Source organism: Perca fluviatilis, chromosome 19, assembly GCF_010015445.1.
Source record: "Perca fluviatilis chromosome 19, GENO_Pfluv_1.0, whole genome shotgun sequence".
Taxonomy (NCBI): Eukaryota; Metazoa; Chordata; class Actinopteri; order Perciformes; family Percidae; genus Perca; species Perca fluviatilis.
This window is the reverse complement of record NC_053130.1, coordinates 10985338-11008799: the sequence shown is the minus strand read 5'-3', so window position 1 is coordinate 11008799 and position 23462 is coordinate 10985338. Positions and strand designations below refer to the sequence as shown.

At 40.3% G+C, this 23462-nt stretch overlaps 1 protein-coding gene across 1 annotated transcript in view; it reads right to left on the bottom strand.

The window, feature by feature from the left end:
• Positions 1 to 23462, bottom strand: part of srbd1 (S1 RNA binding domain 1) — a 52720-nt gene that overhangs the window by 9218 nt on the left and 20040 nt on the right. The window contains exons 15-18 of the mRNA XM_039784507.1: positions 18426 to 18517; positions 15863 to 15945; positions 5156 to 5262; positions 743 to 883 (exon numbers count right to left, since the gene is read on the bottom strand). Coding sequence (XP_039640441.1) covers positions 743 to 883; positions 5156 to 5262; positions 15863 to 15945; positions 18426 to 18517 — 423 coding nt within the window. The remainder of the gene's footprint in view (positions 1 to 742; positions 884 to 5155; positions 5263 to 15862; positions 15946 to 18425; positions 18518 to 23462) is intronic.

Here is a 23462-nt window from a genome sequence, read left to right as displayed (position 1 = left end):
ATTATAATAGAAGAGAGGGTGGTTGTTTTTCTTTTTAAACCCCTGACCTCCAACAGCTCTTTGATATACTGTACGATATAGTCTATGCTGAACACACAGACACCCACAAACATACATGGTCACTTAGTTGAAGTAGAAAAGATAAGCGGTTACACATTCTCATTCAAGCAGCATCAATCTATCTTCACACTGTGCGCATAGAGACGCATCCACCCACATACATGCACGGAGGCCATTAAAGGCACATCAACATGAGGGGAGTGATGCTTAGAGCCACTAGTGTCAGAACGTATGTAGACTAAACACAGTTGAGTGACTACAGCTGTAGGAGAGAGAGGGCTCTCTCTCTCTCCGTTTCACACACACACACACACACACACACACACACACACACACGAGAAGTCTTGGGCAGATGTTCAATGTGCTTTTGATATCAGCATCAGCAGCGCTAACAATCATTTCTCACACGAGGACACACACAGATACAGTCACACTGACATAGTAAGTACAAAGCTAACGCCTCTTCTCTTGTATCCCATGTCTGTGTAAATCAAATCAGAGTCCTCCACCACTATAACCAGCCCCATATGAGACGGTGTCAAAATCAACTCCATCTTAGCCCGAACATGCTTTGGCCAGTGGGGTGGGTTGCTGTACAACTGTGTGTGTGTGTGTGTGTGTGTGTGTGTGTGTGTGTGTGTGTGTGTGTGCGCATGTGTTTGTATGTTTGTGTGTACTGTACCTCTGTGCCACATGGTAGGACTCTGGGTGTATACAGGTCTGGTCCAAGGGGTTAAATGAGGTTGGTATGTTGACGGAAGTCTTTCCTTTGGCCTTCTTAGCTGCTGGTTTCTCTGGTAGAGGGTGAGGTGAGGATTTGCCACTGTTTGGAGAAGATAAAAAGGTATTTTAAATGTATGAAGTCTTAGGAAGCCTTCACATCAAAAAAACCTTTACATTGGTCACCAAATTATATTCCAAAAAAAACATTTTCATCATTATCTCCAGTGGCATCTAGCCATGCATACGGTTTAAGTTTTATTTTGTCTGCCTCTGAGATTGTTGCTTCCACTCCAATATAATGGAGGCTAATACATTTTGTTCGTACCACTCATGAGTCACAGCATTGAAAGTGCCTTTCTTTGTTATTCTGGATAATACACTGTCAACATTTGTCAGTACTATATCAGTTCAATACTTTGAAAACAGTTTCTGGAAAGACTCCACCTCATCTTCCTTACGCCACTATGAAGCAACGACTCCTCTCACCAATCTCTGCTATATATGATATACATGTTGTATACACTGCACAATAAATACTTTCATTACATCTGTGAAATTTGCTTCATATACATATATATACATATATACATACATACATACATACATATATACATACATATACATACATACATACATATATACATACATATACATATATATACATACATACATATATACATACATATACATATATACATACATATATATATATACATACACACATATATACACATACATATATATACACATACATACACATACATATATATACACATACATACACATACATATATATACACATACATATATATACACATACATACATACATATATACATATACATACATATACATACATATACATACACATACACATACATATATATATATATATACATACATACACATACATATATATATATACATACATACATACATACACAACACTTATACATACATACACACATATATACATACATTACACACACATACATATACATACATATATATACACACATACATATAACATACATATACATACATACACACATACATACATACACATACATACATATACATACACATACACACATACATACAATATACATACATACATACATATATAACATACATACACACACACACAACATAACATAATACATATAAGAGGAGAGCATAATATAGACCATATACACCATACATACATATACATATATACATATAGCTATATATATATATACATATACACACACACATACATAAAAAAAAAAAAAGAAAAAAAAAAAAAAAGAGAGAAAGAGAGAGAGGAGAGAAAAAAGAGAAAGAGAGAAAAAAAGAGAGAAAGAGAAAAAGAGAGAGAGCACACATAAAAAAAAATATATAATACACATATATATATATACACATATTATATATATATACACATATATATATACACACATATATATACATACATATATACATACAGCATATATATACACATATATATATATACATAACATATATATAATAAAAATATAAAAAAAAAAATATATATATATAAAAAAAAAAAAAAAAGAGAAAAAAGAAAAAAAAAAAGAAGAGAAAAGAGAGAGAGAAAAAGAGAGAGAAGAAAGAAGAGAGAGAGAGAGAGAAGAAAGAAAGAGAGAGAGAGAGAAAAGAGAAGAGAGAAAGAAAAGAAGAGAGAGAGAGAAGAGAAAGAGGGGGGAAAGAGAGAGAGAGAGAGAAAAAAAGAGGAAAAGAGAGAGAAGAGAGAGAGAGAGAGAGAGAGAGAGAGAAGAGAGAAGGGGGGAGAAGAGAGAGAGAGAAAAAGAAAGAGGGAAGAGAGAGAAGAGAGAGAAAGAGGAAAGAGGAAGAGAGAGAGGTAAAGAGAGGGGGGGTTAGAGGAAGAGTAGATAAGAGAGAGTAGCAAGAGAGAAGAGGGAGAGAGAGAGAGAGAGAAAAAAAAATATATATATAAAATATATATATATATATTTACACATATATATATATAACACACACACACACACACACCCCCCATATATATAACATATATATACACACACACACATATATATATACACACACACACACATATATATATAACACACAACACACACACACATATCACACCACACACCACACACACAACATACAACACAACAAAAACCCCCCCCCCCCCCACACACACACACACACACACACACACACACACACACACAAAACAAACACCCACACACGCCCCCGCCACACACACACACACACACACACACCAAAGGGGGGCACACAACACACACATAAAGCCACACCACTACTACACCAACACAACACCCCACACACACACACAACACACACACACAGCGCACCCCCCCCCCCCCCCCCACCCCCCACCCACCCCCCCCCCCAGGCACACACACACAAGCACCCACCCACACAACACACACACACACACACACACACACACAACGAGAAAACACCACACGGACGGAGCCCCCCCCCCCCACGCACCCCCCACCCCGCACCCCCCCACCCCCCAAGGCAGGCACACGACCCACCCCGCCACACACGCCCCACACACCACCCCCACGCACCCCCCCAGCACCGCAGACCACAGCACACACACACATACACCAAGACACAAGAATATAAAATAACCACACAGACAACAGAGAGAACCAGAGAGAACGGAGAAGAAATAGACAGATGGAACAGAGCCCCACACCAGGAAGGCCACACACAGCCCCAGCCGGCCAAGAAGATGACCGACCACACAGAGTGCACACACACACCTGACAACACCACACAAAGACAGTGCTGTCTGGACATTGACACACACAAGCAACTAGAGACAGACACACACACTCACACAGACATGGCAGGACACAAGACAGGCCAACAGTGGAAGACACATGAGACACATACACAGTAGACCAGACTGCACGAACGTGGAAGACCAGCAGAGAGCACAGGCTAAGACAGGAGAGAGATGAACGGACACGAGACAGACGACACACACAGACACACACACACGCACAGAGGAATAGGATCCCAAGGAAGACACAGTGTGTGTGTGTGTGTGTGTGTGTGTGTGTGTGTGTGTGTGTGCACACAGGAAAACAGAGGAGCCTGAAAGCATAACTTGTGTGTGTATAGTGGACTTAGATGGAGTACATGAGACATATGAAGAAGGGGAAGGAGGGACATGGAGTAGATATGGAGGCCCACACATAAAGAATGGACACAGAGACTGCCTAAACGTGGAGTTTGAAGGATATGCAGGTAAATATATATAGAAATAATATGAAAGTATAGATATCTCAAAGAAAATAAAATAGATATATGGAAGGGAGTGGATGAATGGAATGGAAGAAATATAGAATAGAATGAAAGGAGAGAAAGACATGCATAGAAGGAAGAAATATGAATAGGAAGGAAGATAGAAGTGAAAGTAGATGGAATATGGATAAATGGAAAGGAGGAGACAAGGAAAATGAGATGTCCAACCATTACACACAGAGCTGTGTAGCTATTGGCATGCAGGCCATATACAATTAATTCATCATCTACCAGGGCATAAATTAATCACGGGTATCGCATATGGTATCGTGACACGCTATATCGCAGGCAATTTCTTAGTCTAAGGACGCCATGGAGGGGCTTGGACATTCTCCTGCACATTCTTCTTTCATAAATACCAGTTATGTGTGTATGCATGTTCTTTTTTTGTGTATGTATCATTTATACATCTGGCCCCTGGATTGGGAGACCAAAGCAATAACTTTAGAGCGGAGGCTGTGTGAGACAAGATGCACTAGTAGTAGAGCAAACACTAAATAGAGTCATGGCATATTTAGGTAGATTGGTGCAGTTTGTAAGAGGGGAAGAAAGGCGTTTTGAAACTCAATTAGGTCTGCTCTGTTAATGCCCACAGTGACTCACTCGTGCAAAAACACACAGCAATCTCAACACTCCACATAATACCTCAGTCATCAACACGTCTGTGGGTGTGTGGGTGTGTGTGTGTGTCATAACTTCTGGCAGGAATGGAAAAAGCTCACTTGCAGAGCAGACAGGTAAACAGATGACCTTATGCCTGCCCTGCAGCTAATGCCAACTCATTTTATACAGTTAGACAGTTTATACAGTTTGCATCTAGTGTGTGTGTGTGTGTGTGTGTGTGTGTGTGTGTGTGTGTGTGTGTGTGTGTGTGTGTGTGTGTGTGTGTGTGTGTGTGTGTGTGTGTGTGTTAATTTTTGCCATTATGTGACTGCTAGGGAAAGTATGTCAGAGGTCTAAGCCCTCTGTTTCACAACTGTGTGTATGTATGTTTGTGCAGGAGAGTGCACTTGCATTTGAGCACACATTTATACGTGTCTTCATGTGTCAGCTACCTCATCAGCGTCTCGGAGCAGATATTGATGTCCACCCCGACAAAGCTCACGCATTCCTGCACCACACCGTCCAGTGCCGCCTTGAGAGCTCCGGCTGACACATCATGCTGGAAATACACATTAAGCAGAGAAAACAACCATAAATTACTGCTTGCACAGACATCCGTTGCACAAACAGACATACATGTGACATTTAGGAATTTTAGTGGTTTAGGACTTAATCTTTTTGAGATGGAATCACAGTAAAACATAGTAGAAATATATGAAAATTCAGTTTTATTATAAAGCTAATACTACTGCATTTTTCTGTCTCAGTTCTGTAATTTGTCATCATATTTTCATCCAAACATGTCTATTCCCAGTATGTTTTAAAGCAGACTTTTTAAATGGACTTCACATGATCAGGTTCGGTTTACATAATCCCTATACTGTATATCTATTCACTATTATATTCCATTTTACTATATACTACTATTTGGTCCTGTGTAGGCACAATCCCAAAAGGGATAATTAAAATGTCATCCTTAAAGATAACAGCAGCAGAGAGTGTTTGCAATAGAATACTGACAAACAGAGCAAAAGAGGTTTGATTGACAAGTAGTACAGCAAGTAAGACGCAGAGAGAGAGAGACAGACAGAAAGAGGGAGCACAGAGGGGGAAAAAAAAAGAGAATGTTTAGTTTGGCTTGTCAACAATCTCTCTCTCGCTAACACAATGTTCTCAAGTAGTGTTGCTCGCTGTCGATAAAGATCCTCCAAATGAACTCTTCACACTTCTCAACCACCAGTCAATCAACCATTAATATGATAATGTAATATAATAATAATAACAACATATTTTCCAAAAGGACTGGAATCTTGTTCCTAATAAGGAGCAGGGAGGACAGTTAATTCAAACGAAGAAAAGGAAAGGAGAGTGGAGCGGAGTGAAAAAAATAAACTTTAGCAAAAGAAAGAAATTCTATGGAGGCCTAGCAGACGTCACCAGACAAACAGAAGCCCTGGGCTGCGAGAGCCAAAAACCAAGGAGTTCAGCTGTAGACTGATGCCTCAGCAACTGCTCAAGGATTAGCAAGCTAGTCTAAACTAGACTACTGTTGGGCTATGTCTGTGTCTGTGTGTGTGTGTGTGTGTGTGTGTGTGTGTGTGTGTGTGTGTGTGTGTGTGTGTGTGTGTGTGTGTGTGTGTGTGTGTGTGTGTGTGTGTGTGTGTGTGTGTGTGATGGCGACAGACTAGCATTGGTTGTCCTGTAACATGATCAAGCTCTGAACAAACACTGTCTTGTAAACAGATAACGCCAGCTAGCAAACACCCTTCTCTGTCAGCAACAACAGGACAGCAGGACAGATAAGGCCAGAGAGGGAGAGTGAGACAGTATGTTGGGGTGAAGGAACACCTAGGTTTTGCTTGGCCGTTTATGAGACATTCACTAGGTTGAACTAAGTTTTCACCTAAGTCACTGCACAGGTTCAGTACTAGCCTATACTAACAAACACAATCCTTTATTATGAATGACATAATTTAAACTACTAGTATTTTCTTGTTACTACATGACAGACCTGAAGACATGAGATTACTACATACTACTAGCATACTATGTGTTCTTTAAGACGTACAGCATACACAGCAACAAGTTGTATTTACAACATCAAAAGCATAAACAAGTGTGCAATCAGACAAGAATAGCATGTCATTTAACATTTCATAACACTGTAAAGGTTATGATCTTTATTGTTGTATTTAATGAGCTCAGGTTTAATTTTTACTTGTCCTGTTAGCAATAACTTTCTTGGAAAGTTTAATGAATTACTGTAATATCAACAACAAAACAGTTTTAACCTAGCCTACAATAAGCAGGGTAGTAAACACTGTAATTCAGCAGAGAGGGGAAGACAGATAAAGACAGCTAGAGATGAGGTTGTACCGGAGAGACAGCACAGCACCCCTGGTGACTCCTCATGTGACCTGCAGTCTAATTCTTAGTGAGAATGCGGGGGCTCTACAGCTAGAGGCATTTTGGAGACAAAAAAAACTCTCCAAACAATAAGAAGTTTCCACTGAAAGTTTTATGATTTTCGGTGAGAAGAGAAAGAGGAGATTGTCAGAGAGGAGAAAGAGGAAATCACCTGTAATGACACACCCGAGAAGAATGTTTTCACACGAGAAAGGTGGGAAGTGCAAAGCAGTGTAGGTTTTAACCTGCATAAACCCCAATGAATGTGTTCTCACATTCTTACTGAAACCTTATAGAGGTGGGAGCAGCACAAGACGATCTAAAGGTATACTTCAAACACACGCGGTGCAAGTGCACCACAGTACATAACTATGCTTAATTAGGGATGAAAAAGAAAAAAAATAAATTAACTTTAATAAATAATCATTAAGTAATGGGGGGGGGGGAAACATAATTGTGGTCACGCAGGTAACAAATACTAGGCCAACTGACAGTTGTGTGTGTGTTTGTGTGTTTTTTTTTAAGCAAATCCTGACAAAAACATTTTATTCTAAATGACTAGTGTTTTTAATGTTGACCAGGGCAACACTTAAGTTTAAACAGGTAGTTGGTTTAAAATTCCCATCCCTGTGTTCAATTGTGCATATACTTACTAACGGTTAGCAGTATGTGTATACAGTTTTAAAGTTATTGGTTTTCTGTGAAGCACACTGTATTTTCCATGAAATGTGCTGTACTGCATAAATAAGTTTTAAGTTGTACTTGCTTGTGTTGCTTGCTAACGATTTGCTAAAAGACAAATAGTTTAGGATTTCCTTCTGTGGTATACAGTACCACTGTTGATTTTGCAAAAGCAATACTTAGAGTAATGCAATCTTAAATTGAAACTTAATCTAACACTGAAAACCATGTTTAAAATATGATTTATCAGAGTTAATCTCAGAGAGCTGCGCAGTAACTCAAGTTTCTTCATCCTTTATTTTTTGCATGATGAAACAATGCAAAACTTAGCTATTTATCATAAATTCACATTGACATGTATGGTGAAAAATCTGGGCTTTCATAGTTCACTTCAAGGACTACCCTGGGAAACTGACTTCAAAATTTCACTCAGCCAACCACAACCTAAGGCCAAGGCTAGATTTCAAAATTGATATTGGCTGGCCTAGTCAAAAGCAGTACAATGCTATTATTTTGCTAACTGTACAATGTACAGAAACCCATAGCCCTGTGATATGGATAAGTAACAATAGCTATCTGGTCTACAAGATGAGGCACAATTTAGCTAGTCACTGACTCGTCCTACAAAATCTAAATTTGCTGTCATGCATGCATATACAAACCCCAATTCCAATGAAGTTGGGACGTTGTGTAAAACATAAATAAAAAAAGAATACAATGATTTGCAAATCCTTTTCAACCTATATTCAATTGAATACACTACGAAGACAAGATATTTAATGTTCATACTGATAAACTTTCTTTTTTTGATGATGATATTATGGAGTGTAGATGATGAAATCCCCAAATTCCTTGCAATTGTACGTTGAGAACGTTGTTCTTAAACTGTTGGGACTATTTGCTCACACAGTTGTTCAAAGTGGTGAACCTCGCCCCATCCTTGCTTGTTCCTTTAATACCCAATCATGACCAATTAACCTGTTCACCTGTGGAATGTTCCAAACTGTTGTTTTGTTTTTTAGCATTCTCAACTCTCCCTGTCTTTTGTTGCCCCTGTCCCAGCACTTTTGGAACATGTTGCAGGCATCAAATTCAAAATGAGTGAACATTTGCAACAACAAAAATAAACAATAGTTTATCAGTTTGAACATAAAATATTTTGTCTTTGTAGTGTATTCAATTAAACATAGGTTGGAAAGGATTTGCCAATCATTGTATTCTGTTTAAATTTATGTTTTACACAACGTCCCAACTTCATTGGAATTGGGGATCTATTTGATAAACACAATTATAAACAGGCAGCGCAAACACACTCACATGGGGAAAAAGAAGAAGGAAGAAAGACTTCTTAGGAGGCCAGCGTTTGAACAGAAAAGCTCAGACGACCATAAAATTCAAATTAAGAAGAAAGCCAGGATACTCGGGCAAAGCAACTGGTATATATTTAGAGAGCGTGTCTCTGGCACCAGCAGCAGTGATTTAATATGCCAGAGTTGGAGTGGAAGAGAATAACGGTTACAGAAACAAGCAAGTTCTGCTCTATTAAACATACATACACACAACCCAGTATGTGTGTGTCCGTCCTGACATCCAGAGGCCCTCATGGTGCTCTGCTCAGTTTACAGGGGCACTAACTGCACCAATGGAGCATGTCTTCCTGTATATTTCTATCTGTCTCTTAATTCATGCATCTGTTTTTCTCCCTTACTTTTGCTTTCATAAATCTCACCTAGAGGTAAAATGGCTAATGGGCATCAGAAACCACAACTTACAAAATTCAGAATTATCTTAGCTATGACGAGCAGACCTAGTGTTAAGCATTTATTTTGTCCATTTTAACATAAGCTCTATCCACCTTCTCTACACTTCTTAAATTACAGCTTCCTCTCTGATGTCTTATGTTACTTTTCTGCTACTGCCTTTTCCATGTCTGTGGACTATTTCACTCTAAACTGGACTCTTAGTATCTAAATGAGGACTGCGGGATGGTGTGGGGGAAACGAGGTGGTGAGATAGATGAGAGCGAGAAGGTCACAATAACAATACCAGTAGACTTATAGCAACACTATATAAGTTTTCCTGTTTCGGTCCCGCTACAGGTTGGAAGTGGAATTGTCCATTACATTACATTGTCCAGTTCATTCGAACTACAGATCCGAGGTGACTTGATCTGCCAAACTTGCACAATGTAATGTAATGGACAATTCCACTTCCAATCTGTAGCGGGACCAAAGCAGGAAAAGTTAAATTGTGTTGCTTTAAAGAGATTTTCAGAAAACACTACCTTTATCAAATGTAACCCCAATCTTTACTAAGGACACAAGAACATGTTATTTCATCCACCCCATGGATACGCTACCATTCATTTTTAAAACCACCTTCATTCCCCCTTCCTTGGTCCCAACGCCCAGACCCCTAAACCTCAAAATCATCCAGAGCCAATGGGCTGGATCCCTATGTGTGAAGGTCATGTTTGGATTGGCCGGAAACCAGCTGAATCCAGCCAACCAACACGCAAGAACAAAGTGCTTCTGTCTGCACCTTGAGTACTTAAATGCTGCTGAGTTACCAAATGTCAATCAGAGAGAGATAGAGAGAAAGAGAGTGGTGAGAAACACAGAGCAGGCGAGAAAGACAGAAAACCAAAACAAGCTTATTTGTGAGTTATTTCACTGAGAAACTGAAAAACATAAATGGCATTTCTCTTATATAAAAACATGAATGTGCTGCCTGCAACATGAGGAATATACATAATCTAAATCCACAAATTATAAATATAAAGAACCAGAGAGTGAGAGTGCCAGAGAGGAAAAAGGGAGGCGAGGCAACTGCTGAAAGTTGAAGTGTTGACTGACAATGATGGCAGGAGTTTTGGACTTTCAGCAGACTGTAAAACGGTTTATGAATGATGCCACTAAGAGCTTGGCAACTGGAACCATGCTGGAGCCAGAATGGCTGCATGTACCAAGAGCCTCAGGGCAGTAAATGATGGAAGGATAACTGTAAGATGATTACAAACTGTAGGATCAAATGCCATTAGGCCTCCCTTCACTGCATTCAGCCTGGGACCGGAGAAACGCATTCTCCTGTCTTGCAAATTAGGCTTATTTTCATATTGAAATACTTTTCATGTGGGGGCCCCCAGCCAATGACAGTTCTTACCGTTGATTTAACAAGCAATAAGTTTGATGCAAGTTGCTGTTGGAATGACGAGAGCACGTGTATTTTTAAAACTCATTCATTCTTAAACTCAAAAGGTAATTTGAATATGGTAATTTTCTTTGCCAAGCATTGAAACATACACAGTCATTCCATCAATGGACTATTTACAAGCCGTAAATACAAACTAAAAAGGTGCCTGAGGTTATCTGAAGGCCATGCGCATCTTAACTGACAGCTTTCAGAAGGCCTCTGAGAACTGCATAACATTCCCAGCATGTACTGTAGGCTAAGAGTGTGTATGTAGGTGTGCATGTGTGTGCATGTGTGAATACGTGCATACTTAAATGGTTAGATACCAGTCGTAAATCTGATGCTGAAAGTGATATGACAGCAAGGAGATGGTTTTATGTTTTTCCAACACCTTGATGACTGGCTATTTCTCAACTTCCTGCAAAACAATCACACACACACCCATTACCTGAGGGACTGCAAAACAGAGCATGAGAAAATTGAAGCAGGCGAAGTTTCAAGACAGGCACAGGGAGTAGCTTTCCCAGTAGTGTAAACTCATCAGCTGATTTCAGGTCATCATTCTATGCACCCCAAAACACATTTATAATCTGATTGATCTGTTTTTTACACTTTATATTAGTTTTCTGATGTTTGTGTGTTTTACCCTTTAAACACTGGTTTCCATATAACACATGTGACAACCGTGGTATTAGATGGCACAAATAAAAATAAGTTTACTTACAAAGTTTACCACTGAAACACAAACAACTTCACTTAATGTAAACTGCACAGCAGTAGGATATGTAGCCTGACATGACAACAGTTACTAAAGGTTTTAAAAATTGTTGAATAGGTAGAGAATTGGCATGGACCAAACAAAAGTACAAGCTTGACTCAACTCACAACCTCACTCAACACACAAATGCACTGACACTCTGTGACAGACCTAAAAGGAAATAATTAAAATAGTAGCAGATAATGTTTGGCAGCTTCTGCCACTGATTAAGTATTTAAGAGCCAGTTTTTCCCATGCCTCAAAACACAAAGGCAGGATCTATCAATCACTGTCAACCCTTCATTTCTGTCTCTCCTTCTGTCTCTCAGCTCTGCCTGCTCCTGTCTCCCCTGTAGGCACTACCATGCAAAGGTGAAAGATAGCATGCTCAAGCGCACACAAACACATTTGCACGCACGCACACACACACACACACACACACACACACACACACACACACACACACACACACACACACACACACACACACACACACACACACACACACACAGAGCTGTATAGGCACAACCTTGGTGTGAAAAGTGACATGTAATAGCTATAAGTGAAAACAAATTCAGTCAAATGAATGGCTGGCTCTAAAGAAACTGAACACTGTTAATGGGAAAATCCACCAACATACCTGTAAAACTGAACTGAAATTCACTTTTCCTAATGCCGTGTTTTCTTATACTGACAAGTCTATCAAGTGTCAATAAAAAGCCCCATTTCAGAGGCTAAATATATTGGTATCGGAACAAGTGTCACACCACGATTGCAGCCCAGAAATGCCACAGATATGTACTTTTGGCTTGATATACATTTCATTTCCTGACCACATTTGGATTCTCTGGTTCAAATATTGACTGACAATGTGCCAACAAGCAACTTCAGAGTCCATTCAGCTACATCTGATGCTACTGTATATTCTACAGTTTGCTTATAGTGTATGTCCATAATGTATGCACACATTCAGTGAGTTTACATCCAAACAAAAAAACTGCATGTAAAGAAATATGGCATGAAAGGGAGGAAGGGGAGTCATTGGGACAAGAGCGGGGACATTAAAAAAAAGGGTAAGAGAAGGAGAACGGTTGAAAGAGGTGAGGGGAAGAGTGACAGTTTGTTTAATATCCGGCTAGCAGGCAATGTTTTCTTACACAGCAGTGTGTGTATTTTCCAGTAGCAGTTAGATTCACAGTCCTGGGGATTACCCAGCTGTCAATAGTGACATAAAGATCTAATTGACAGGTGCAGAAGCTGTCCGAAGGCCACATCTACAAAGTGTCTAATTATAAAAGGACAAAAGACTCCTGAAATGTTTGCTCATGTAAGTGTTATGAACTATACATTTTTATTTCAAATATAGTAGAAGCAGTTTAAATGTATTGTACTGTAGGTAACCACAAATATACAAAGATACCCGCCTGTTTGAATAACACTGCCATTCAAACAGGCGGGTATCTGGCAAACTCAGTATCCAGAAAAACCTGCCTGCCAGAGGTGCTGTAAGGAAAACAGTGTTCCCACACCAATACTTAGGTCCAATCTGATTTTAATGGGCCTCACTTTTTTAGCCCTCACCTCATTTCCTCCTTTCTCTCAGAGCTGTCACTCACTGGGTCAGCAGAGGGAGCGAGAAAGAGAGCATGCTGTGCCAGCTGTATAGAGTTACAACGGCCCTTGTGCCTTTTGGGTCTAACGGCAATAAACTTTCAGAAAGCTCAAAATGCCATGAATCACACAAAAGAACTTGCTAGAAAACTCACATATGCATGAGTGCACTTTTCTCACACTCATTCTCCCACATATACATCCACACATAATACAAATGTATACACCTAGGCAAGCACATACACACAATAAACCCCTAGACTCTGAAAAGGGATGGGGAGGATAGTGTGTATGTGTGTTTGTGTGAGCTGACACGCAGGTCAAAGTGATGTCCCATCTCATATCTGTCAGCACCCAGAGTTTATTTACCCGGTTACATTATCATTTGTTGACCTAGTCACATGATCTGAGAGCGGGAGGTGCAGAACCCCAGGCACCCCAGAGAGCCCAGCCAGGACGTGATGAGAGACACGGGCCTGTGACCTAACACACAAAGCACAAGCACTTGCATAATATGACCTCCTCCTTTCTCTTTCAAATCTCAATTTTCCTCTCGCCCTTAAATCTCCCTATCATTCATTTTCCTTTGACTTTTGTCACCCTCTGCTGTCCTTTTTCTTAGCCCCCCATCCTTCTCATCTCTCACTTATTTAAAGTGGTTGTCAATTGGGATTCTTCCTTTACACGATTTGATTCATTTTCTTGTTAATCCTGAAAGAGATGTTCTGTCTGCCAACACCAACATGCCCAGCAACAGAGTGTCAGCAATATTTTGACATTGAGGAAGGTATAAATACATTTCAACCAGTGTATCTCTTAGATACAGTATATGCTGTACATAATTGGCTTAGTGTACAGGAGCATCTTCTCAGTAATCCTGACGCATAGGACTTACCCTCAAACCCCAAAGATTATTTGTTTATGTAACAAGGACAATGGACAGTCATTGACTGTCCCAGAATTTGCTCAATAGCTAGTAAACAATTTTGATAATGTATTGTTCCGTTGCTACTTATCAAACAAAAAAGTCAAACATTCGATTCTGGCCTCTGAAATCTGAAGATTTGCTGGTTTTCTCAGTTTTAGATCATCATCAAGCATTTTACTATTGTTGGACATTTTACGAACTAAATGAATAATCCAAAAAAATCAACAGATGAATCAGTTATGAAAATAATCATTTGTTGCAGCCCTACACTCAGCCTTACATCGACTCCTCTTCCTCATTGCTGCCCAATCATCCAATGGCCTTCGCATCTTTATAAGCAAAACAGGAGTTCTTCCAATTTGACACTACAATCGTAAAATTACGTCCATCTATCTCCTGATCATGCTCCTGTCTTTTAAATTAAAAAACAATATGATTTGTTAGATGGAACATCTGGATGCAGTAACCACTGCAGTGCACTGACCTTATTCTACTTGCCACCTTCTTCCTAATCCTTTTTGTTTATTTCCTATATTCATCCTCTCATCCACGTTTTCCCCACAAACATATGGAAAACAATACTGCATTAATAGCTGGCGTAAATAGTAGTCATACTTATCTAATGCTTGTCTTTCCTTTCACACACAATGACACACACACACTTGGAATGAACAAACGCAACATTGAGCTAACTGAGGTTTCATCTGAACACACATATGGACACATATGGACAAGGGGCAGCAAGCACACAAGCAAAAACAAATGTCCAAACATACGTCATGCCTGATCTCCATTAATTGAGTTAGCTTTCACCCTTAGCATCATCTGTTGACACAGGCCTCAGCCAAGTTTATCTACTTCCCTGGTTGCCTCTCTTCTCTCAACCTGTTTTAAGCCACTCATTTGTTCGGTCACATCTTCAACCCCTTACTCACAATCCCTCTATGCCCCAAGTCCAAACTTTGCTTTTCTTTGTTTTGCCTGAAATACAAAAGTCACCTCTAAACTCTGCAAGAAATCTGAATGAAACTAGCCAAAGTAACAGCAGACCAGAGCATACTGTACTATACATACTGCTTATGATAAATGTGTATGCCAGCCACATTCCATGTTTTTAAACACAATTGTTTAATGTTTAGTTTACTGGTTGTTGAGACATATTGTTGTTATAATGTGTTTCAATGGCTTTTATGTTCTCCTCCCTTCCTTCCTTACTCTTATTCCTGCTGTGAATGTTGGTTGTGTTGGTTCATGTTTGTAACATTATGCTGCCATTTTGGTCAGGACTCTTTTAAAGAGACCATACTGGTTAAATAAATGAAGAGAGAATAAAGGGAAAAATTAAAAATACCCAAGGCCCATCTTTGCGCGTTTGTTGTTTTACCGCAAATAAGCTACTACTGCGGACAGTGCTATAACAATACACACGTGTGTACAATCATGGTTTCTTGTTAATGTGCTTTTACACCAACATCCTCACACAAAGACACACACGTCTACTCGGCTCTTTGCTTCAGTCTAACTCACAGCAGATGTTCCACTGCCCAAGCTTGCAAGGAGCATCTCAACAGAAAACACACTTACCTGGTATGTTCCAATGCCTATGTGTTTAGGATCAATCTTCACGAGCTCAGCCAGTGGATCTTGGACACGTCTTCCAATGGATACTGTCAAAACACACACAAACACACACACACACACAAACAAACACACGCGGATTCTGTGCCTCATGAGAGTCTTTGGTTTGTGTTTTTATGAACTTGCTATCTGAACCACAGTTATTAAATATGCAAATCCATTTTATTCATAATTACTGAATATGCAAATTGTCTGCATATTACAGTGCTGGCCTGAGGGCAGGCCAAACCTAATTGTCATTCCTCCACCCCATAATAGTAATTAAAGCTGGTTTTTAAATGGAGTCTTGGCACCTGTCATTTAGCTTCCTGATAGATGCTGGAGCCATGAACCTTTATAAAATCTCTAATTTAAAATCAGACCCATGCACACTATCACACACAGCCAAACGTAGCACACAAATAAACACACACAGCCCATATCGACCAAAGTAGGGTTGTTTTTTAACGATGGAGTCTGTAAGGCCTCAGCCGGCTGCTGCTCAAGGCCAAATGTCTTTTCCATGAATATGCTGGCAGGGCCCAATGACAAGGAGAAAAATTACAAACAACCTTACTCATATACACACCATAATACATGACATCACACCCCCACCCCCTCCAACACAGAGAGAGAGGGAGAGAATAACCCAACCACATACTGTAACTGTTCACATTCTTGTCCCTGTAAAAGACAAAAGATAAAGGAAGTGCCTATCTTAATGTATCTAATGTCCTTAATGGTTTGAGTTCTTTCTTTTTTTTTAGGCTAAAACACACTAAACGATGAATCAAAAATAACAGGAAACTGTTTGTTCATTTCAGTGGTCAGCGATGTAGGGTGCTGCATGAGGCACATCAGACTTAGATCTTTGAGGCGGAACGGACAGACAAAGCGAAAAAGAGGGATGGGATGTAAAAGAGGGAGTATGTCTGGAATCAATGTCTCTTCTCTCTCTCCTCTGGCTGCGGTATGAGGCTGCTGCCTGAGATAATATTTAGACAGGATGGAGTTTCAACCCTGGCCTTGCTCAGTGCACCACCAAAACTCTCCAATACTCTTTCTGTGTATTCTGTCTCTGACTCTCCCTATCTCTCTTTCTCTCTCTCCCTGAGACGAAACGATTTGTAAATGGAGTCCGGCATAAGTCTCCAGCACTTTAGGAGCCAAATACAGTACTACAAAAAATGGATGGACACATCACTCAATAGAACTGGAAGAATGTGGCATGCAGCACGTCAACAGTTAGGATGTGGATGCACTGTTTTTGTTGCAGAGCATGATGTGAAAAAACGTCAGATGAAAAATAGCTAAACTTTTGAGGAGATGCAGCATGGACCGCCTGCAACACGCAATGAAAGAGTGACACAATCAATTTTACTTTACTTACTCGGTCTCAGATTGAAGAGAGGAGCAGAGAAATAAGCTGAACACAAAAGCAGTCCTCTTGGAGAATGGTTGAAATGTTGCCTATCACCACTAGGTGTCCCTAGATCTCCCAACAATAGGGAGGACAGATGGAAGGTGCCTATAACTTACAATTACCTATATACTATGTTACATGGCCACTCATATAGACAAAGGCTGAAACACACATACCCCCTAAAAGGTAAAACAGACACACACAAACACCCTGTCGCCAGATCCCACATTGTAACCATAGTGTCCTGGCTCAGCACCCCCTCATTTCATACCCATCCAAAGTCAAATGCTGTAGAGTTTCTCATGGCTTTCATTAGGGGTATAAGTATGGCTCTCCATGGCTCTCAGTGCTGCTGACCACAGGAAACTAGTGAGGAATAATCCAGCCTCACTTGATTTATGGCTTTTATAGAGGAAGTCTGCTGGAAACATTTGTTCTCCAAAACTCTGTGCAACTCTTTTTTATTCTGCTGTGTTTTCAATGATGTAGTATGGAGTGAGGAAGAGGTGGCAAGTGAGAGAAAGAGCGAGAGAGGCAAAAGAAAGACATACATTACGAGAGCCTAATAGAAATGCCAGACATTCACTACAATGTGACAATACTGCATGTTCTGTGGGTATGTTTTCTGACAGAAATGTAGAGGACTGCTGACGTTATACACCAAGTTGTGATTGTTAGTGTGGAAAAACAGTTAACTGTTAGTTAGTAAGTAAGTAAGGCCAACAATCTCTAATGCTAAAAGTAATTCCAAACATTTGAGTATGCATACTGTGGTACGCAATTCACAATTACAGCTTAAACATTTTTTTAATTAAGTGATTAGTCAAGTGTTTTTATTATTATAGTCATTATCTTTGAGTTTTTGATTGCTGGTTGGACAAGAAAAACTATTTTAATAGGTCAGATTGCACTTTTCACTATTTTCTGGCATTTTATTGACAAAACAAGTACTCAAGACGATATGCAACTGCTTAATCAATAATCAAAACAATCGTTAGTTGCAGCCCTATGCACGGTTTCTTCCACAACACCCATTCAAAGCATGGCCAAGAATATCACACAGTTGTTAGGCAAAACAAGACCAGACTGGTTGCTTGGCTAGCGTACCTGCACTCCTAAGGTTTGGGTCCATGTCTGGCATCTCTTTGACCGCCTCAGGACTCACACTGTAGATAGATGCTCCTGCCTCATTGGTTATACTGGGGAAAGAAAAGGAAGGAAAAAATGTCAGAGTGAGAGAAAGAGAAAAAGAGGGGGAGACAATGGGAGAGAGGTATACGTATAGGAATAGGAAATAAGGCAGCTTGGCCACTGAGGCCACATAGTGAGGAGTTATTATAGCTTGAAATACATAATGGCAAGGCTATTAAGGTAAATCATTGTAGTCAAAGCTTAATGACAAAAATAGCATCATCACTAGTCTGCCCTTAAAGTCCTCATATTATGCTAATTTTCAAGTTCATAATTGTATTTAGAGGTTTTACCAGAATAGGTTTACATGGTTTAATTTTCAAAAAACACCATATTTTTGTTGTACTGCACATTGCTGCAGCTCCTCTTTTCACCCTGTGTGTTGAGCTCTCTGTTTTAGCTACAGAGTGAGGCATCACACTTCTGTTCCATCTTTGTTGGGATTCGCACATGCGCACTAGGTAAGGACCACTACCCAGTCAGAAGCAGAGTATGAGAGCGTGCCACGCTAGCAGCTAAGCGAGCATTATAACGTGTGTTACAAAGGGATGCACGTTTGTCACTGAAGTAAAGGCTGGACTACAATAGAGCTGTTTGGAGCAGTTTGTGAACAGTGTTTTCTGTTGGAGATGGTAAGTGCCTTTGGGGTGGACTTTGGGCTTTTTCACTTTGTAAACCTATAACGTGCACATAAAAGATATATAACACAATAAAAGAAAGGCAAAAGCATAATATGAGCACTTTAACATTTACAACACAATTACAATCTTTCAAATGTACTTCAAGCAGGTGTTGAAAACCACATGCCTTCCAATTGCACATATGAGCCATTGGCTTAATGTGTAAGTATGAATACTAAACATATTCAGAATAGGTCAACTTGCGTTTCCAATAATTGAGTGAGATCATTTGCACACTTAAAGAATGGCATTATCTTCGCAACTATCTATTTTTGTGAATACTGCTTTGAGTATGACCACCTTTCCACATTGAAACGACTGACACTTTAATAACAGGCTGTATGAAGTTTGATAAAGTAAAGGGCATTGAGTCAGCAGACCTCTCCAGTGTACTGGCAGTTTATGTGACACTACTGCCATCTAGAGGTGTTGGGGTGTACTGCTATTTGTCAATGTCAAAAAAAACATTACTGTCATGAGTGAGATTGAAAATTATTAGAAAACAAATGTGACTGTGTGAAAGTGGTGTTGGTGCTGCAATTCCCATTAATAAGTAAGGCCAGCAAAACCATGTATTTTCTCATGTTTAGAAATCAAGAAGATATGCTTTTGTTTATTCCTGTGTAGAACTGAACACAAAATAGACCAATAGGAATCCAAACACAATACATATATATATATATATATATATATATATATATATATATATATATATATATATATATATATATATATATATATCAGAGACAAAGCCAGATTTTAGTGAAATGTCAAAGATATAACATTGGTCATTGGTCGTCTCTGCCAGCTTTCATTTGACACAGTGAAATGGTGAATTAGGGTTTGCAAGAGTGACACCTAATAAATGTTTTGTATCCCTTATTATTTCATGAACATTTCAGTGCCACATAATTCATTCATTTAGATATTATATATGTAAAAGCGCTTATTACATAAGATTTCAAGACGACTTAACAAAAACACCCTTAGTCATATTTCATATAAGTACCTCATAAATGAACTTGCAAAGATTAATTCATCTGAAATCAAGCTGCTCATGTGCCAATTTCTGTATTATTGACATTTCTAACATGTAGATGTTAACAGTGAAAATGAACTGATTCTACATGGCAACATTGGGTTTACATAGCAACAAATTATACTATTTCCCACGTTAATGTATTCAGTCTAAAGCAGGCCGCTTATCATCCATCACCACACAGACAGGGTGGTGGTACAACAAAGCCACCGATACCCGTGTTAATGCTACCAACATACAACTGAAGCTGTCATTTTGTTTAGCCATTCTATTCTCTCGGCTGGATGGACAAAGGGGGATGATTGGAGGAAAAAAGGGGGGCTTTTTCCTCAGGGATGACCAATATGAGGTCAGCACCTCCCCAATCAATGTCCACAACTCAGAATGAGGCCTTTGCGCACACACACGTTATCCTAGAGGCCTAGACTTTGCCACAACAACCTTGCCAATTCCAAGTATCTTGTTAATGAGGAGTGGCAGAGGCCTTCTGATGGGAATCACATTTAAATTAACTTGTCCTCCCTCCCTCTTTTTCCCCCTTATCTATTCATCCTTTCCTCCGCCTCACTGTTCTTTTTGTCAGCTTCTCATCCATCGTGCTGACAGCTGACATATCGCCATGGTGACACTGCTAACGAGCACTGGCACATGACCTTCAAGGAGGTCAAAGAAGAACTGGTCATTAACCTGACACACACACAGTCAGTCACACACACACAGTCAGTCACACACACACAGTCAGACATACACACACACAATCAGTCATACACACACAGACATACACACACACAGAGTCAGTCAGTCAGTCACACACACAGTCAGTCACACACGTCTCACACACACACACACACACACACACACATCACAACCGCCACACACACACACACACACACACACACACACACACACACACACACACACACACACACACACACACACACACACACACACACACACACACACACACACACACACACACACACACACACACACACACGCCGAGTAAGACAGAAGAGAGTATGAATATAATTTATAAATATCAACTCTACCCGAATCTTATGCAGCTCTCTCTCTTTAAACAGAGTATAAAGATAAACATAGACAAGGCTTTTAATTCTGCTGCACCACTAACCTCTCTCTCTGTCCTCATTCAGGCAGTAGGACAATGAAGGTCAAGTAAAAGAGAGGCAGCGTCTTAGCTGGTTTTGTTCAAGAAAGAGAGACAGAATGACAAAAAAAGAGACAAAAGTATAAAAAAGTGAAAAGAAAACAAGAACATATGGAGAGGAAGGAAAAGAAAGCCACCAGCTCCTATCATGTCTAACTTAATTAAGGCTGCCACTGGGCCAGCTGGGTAACAGCACTGTCATGGATACAGCTCTGAGCCCTTATCGCCATAGCGTCCATGGCTGTCGCCATAGTCAGGGCATCATCCTGGCAGCCAGCAGAAGGTTGTCTGCTCCCCAGCTCTCTGGCCTAAGTGGATGGGTGGTCGAAGCATGGACACGCACACAGTCAGAGACACAAAGTCAAAGATCGCCTCTTGGTGTAAAGCGATGACTTGGTGGCCCTGTAGGGTTGTCATTTATTCGCACTCTTTTGCTTTCTCAATTGTATATACACACACACACATAAACACAGGCCTGCCTGTAGCCCTGTCCCATCCTGGGGCAAAGTCACCAACTGGCTCCCCTATCTGTTCCCCTACTGGTCGTCTTTGACAGACACACACACAGACACACACACACACGTCCCCCACTGCCCCTCAAGAAACCTAACATTGAAAGAGATGGATACACATTTTGATACCTCATTACAGCCTTCTGGCTCACACAGCCCTAATCTAAATTAAAAACAGCTCATCAGATCAGTCACAAAAGAAGAGGGGTAATAATATCATCAACTAATTTGATACACAGGACAAAAAGTTGAACAGAGGGGGAGAAGGGAATCTGCATGAAAAAGAATGCAAGATTGATGTTTGGTTTAAGAAAATTGCTGTATTTCGAAGTATTCTAGGCACATGGACACAGACAATATGTGAATAATATGTGGCCCAAGAAGATTCTTCAAGGGTCCAAAACCTTATGCTTGTAATATGTGTGAAAAGTGACTGACTTTGTAGATGTTTAAAAACCTGAGTTGATTACAGGGCTAATACAAACTAAGCATGCATTCTAGATGGCTGTCAAATCTGAAAAGTGAGGATTGCATATACACACACCTATATAGTGTCATACTATAATGGCTCAACCGGTCACTTTCTTTGTTCACAACTCAGTTTGTGTTCAAGATACTTGGATTGGCTTTATTTTACAGCCTTAGAAGGAGCTGTGATGTCACATATTACCGGCACAAAATATATTCATACAAAGAAAATACTGACACATAAGTTTCTCTGTCCTGGCTGCTCAAACAGCTTGGGTCCATTGTTCAGTCAGCTGCAAAGCTTGACCTCAGGGAGACAAATTGAGGGACGCACCATCTCTCTCTCTCACTCAGACACACACACACACACGCACGCACATACACGTCGGGTCTGAAGACGATGACATTTTTCACAGAGAAAAGCGTCCAAATGGCAGGTGTCAGGGGCCGTCAGTCTCTAGCGAGGCGCTAGAAGGCAGGCACACGCACACGCACACACACACACCAACTGCCACTATGAGGCACGTCTGAAAAGAGCAAAGCCTCACAGACACTCATGTCAATCTGGTAGCAGGAAAGGCCTGCACTTGTGTCACACACAAAAGCATACAAATCAGCATGCATGCACACACAAACACACACACAAAATCACATATACACACACGGCATGTCACACAGACTCATCACACGTTTGTCACACGCAGGACTATTGCAGGGAACACTAAAACCCTAGGGGAGGATGGCATGGAGGGCGGGTGGAAGGAGGGGAAGAAGAAGGGACAGAGGCTGACCACCAGTGTGGCATGGAGGGAGGAGAAAGGGGGGCTGTGGGTGATATGGATGAGGCTGGCAGATATTCACTGTCCACCACCTGCGAATGCCAAAGGTCCTCACACCTCTTCTCTACTTATGACGCATCAACGCTGGTGACGCTAGTTATAAACCAAGCGGGTTGGAGGGTTGGAAGGAAGGAAGGCTGGAGAGCAGAAGGGAATAAAGTAAAGAATGAAGGAAGGAACAAAAAAATAAAGCAAATGGGGAAAAAAGAAAAAGGCAATGAAGGAAAGTGCAGATGTCAAGACACAG